At 28.9% G+C, this 1444-nt stretch overlaps 1 protein-coding gene across 1 annotated transcript; it reads left to right on the top strand.

Moving 5' to 3' along the window:
• Window positions 1-221: 221 nt before the first annotated feature.
• Window positions 222-701, top strand: LOC130943732 (protein GRIM REAPER). The gene has a single exon (XM_057871735.1). The coding sequence runs from the start codon at window positions 222-224 to the stop codon at window positions 699-701; it is 480 nt and encodes a 159-aa protein (XP_057727718.1).
• Window positions 702-1444: the final 743 nt, after the last annotated feature.

Here is a 1444-nt window from a genome sequence, read left to right as displayed (position 1 = left end):
AGCTATTAACTTTTAATAAGATTTAGCACTTTCTTGTTCAACATTAAAATTGCAAGTAAACAACCCTTTCCCACCCTAAGATCAAGGAGTATTTTGCGATTAATTTGTAGTTTAAATTGCTCAAAAATGTCCCTTAAATCATGAGTATATATATATATCACTCACTCATCACTCACCCTCATATTATATCATATATCATTCCAAAATAAAAAAAAAAAAAAATGGCCAACATCGGCACCACCCTAAAGTTCACAATAATTCTCTCATTGCTCATTAATCCTCTAACCCTTTTCACCAAATTAGTATCTTCCACTAATGACATAGAAAATGATGAAGATGATGAAGAGTATGTTGTTGAGACCCCATTGTTATTAAGAAGGCATAAAGCAACAAGTAGGTTGTTGTCAAGCATAATAATCAAGAAAGGTGCACATTGTGATGTTGTGACTAACAACATATGCAATGGGATCCCAGCAAACAAAGGAAAAGGCCTTCTCTTTTGTTGCAAGAAGCATTGTAGAAACGTTGTAAGTGATAGGAACAATTGTGGAGTTTGTGGCCACAAATGCAAGGTACTAGGTGAGAGATGCTGCAATGGAGTTTGTACTAATGTTTGGTATAATGACAATCATTGTGGAAAGTGTAACAACAAGTGTTCAAACGGTGATAAATGTGGGAATGGATTCTGTGGCTATGCCTGAAAATACAACTTATAATTTGAAGGTGGGTCTAATCTTTATATAATTTAGATAGTTTTTTTTTTAAATCTTAAGATATAGGAGAAAGCATGTGTTACACTTTTTATTTTAGTTGTGTTAATTTCTTTATTTATTTAATTTTAAAAAAAGAACTCAACAAAATAAAGTGAAAACATCGATAAAAAAAATCAGATTGTTAGAAATTTGTTGATATAAAATTCTAATAAATTTATCAATTTCTATCTCATCTCTAATATTGTCATCAACAATCAAGAAATTGTCAATAATTTCCACAACCTTGCTGTCTTATATATTTTGAAAGATTTTTTCGTCCCCAAGCAACTAACTAATAATGTTCTAGAATAAAATTAGAAAAAAAAAATCCATTAGTGACTTTTTACTATTTTCTTTTTTGTTGAGACTTGAGACTGTTATCCAACTTTCATAATGTTATTTTATTATACCTAAAATTTTAAAACTAAATCACTCCATCTATCAAATAAACTAACAAGCAATAAATAAATATTTAATCATTTTATTATTGATTTTTTGACATAATGTACATAAATTATCATTATTCAATATAGTTCCGTTAGGGAGACAATAACTTATTTATACAATGTGTATAATGGGTTATTGAGTTACAAAATGAACATCCACATACTATCTAGAATAATCATCAGAGTACTAGGGATAATAAACATCTTCCCAAAAGTTTAAACTGATTTTTGGGTTCACTAAAGATC

This window comes from Arachis stenosperma, chromosome 8 (genome assembly GCF_014773155.1).
Source record: "Arachis stenosperma cultivar V10309 chromosome 8, arast.V10309.gnm1.PFL2, whole genome shotgun sequence".
Lineage (NCBI taxonomy): Eukaryota > Viridiplantae > Streptophyta > Magnoliopsida > Fabales > Fabaceae > Arachis > Arachis stenosperma.
This window is presented reverse-complemented; position numbering and strand designations above follow the sequence as displayed.

Coding starts and splice junctions, on each gene's coding strand:
- LOC130943732 (XM_057871735.1), top strand. CDS start 222: ATGGCCAACATCGGCACCACCCTAAAGTTCACAATAATTCTCTCATTG.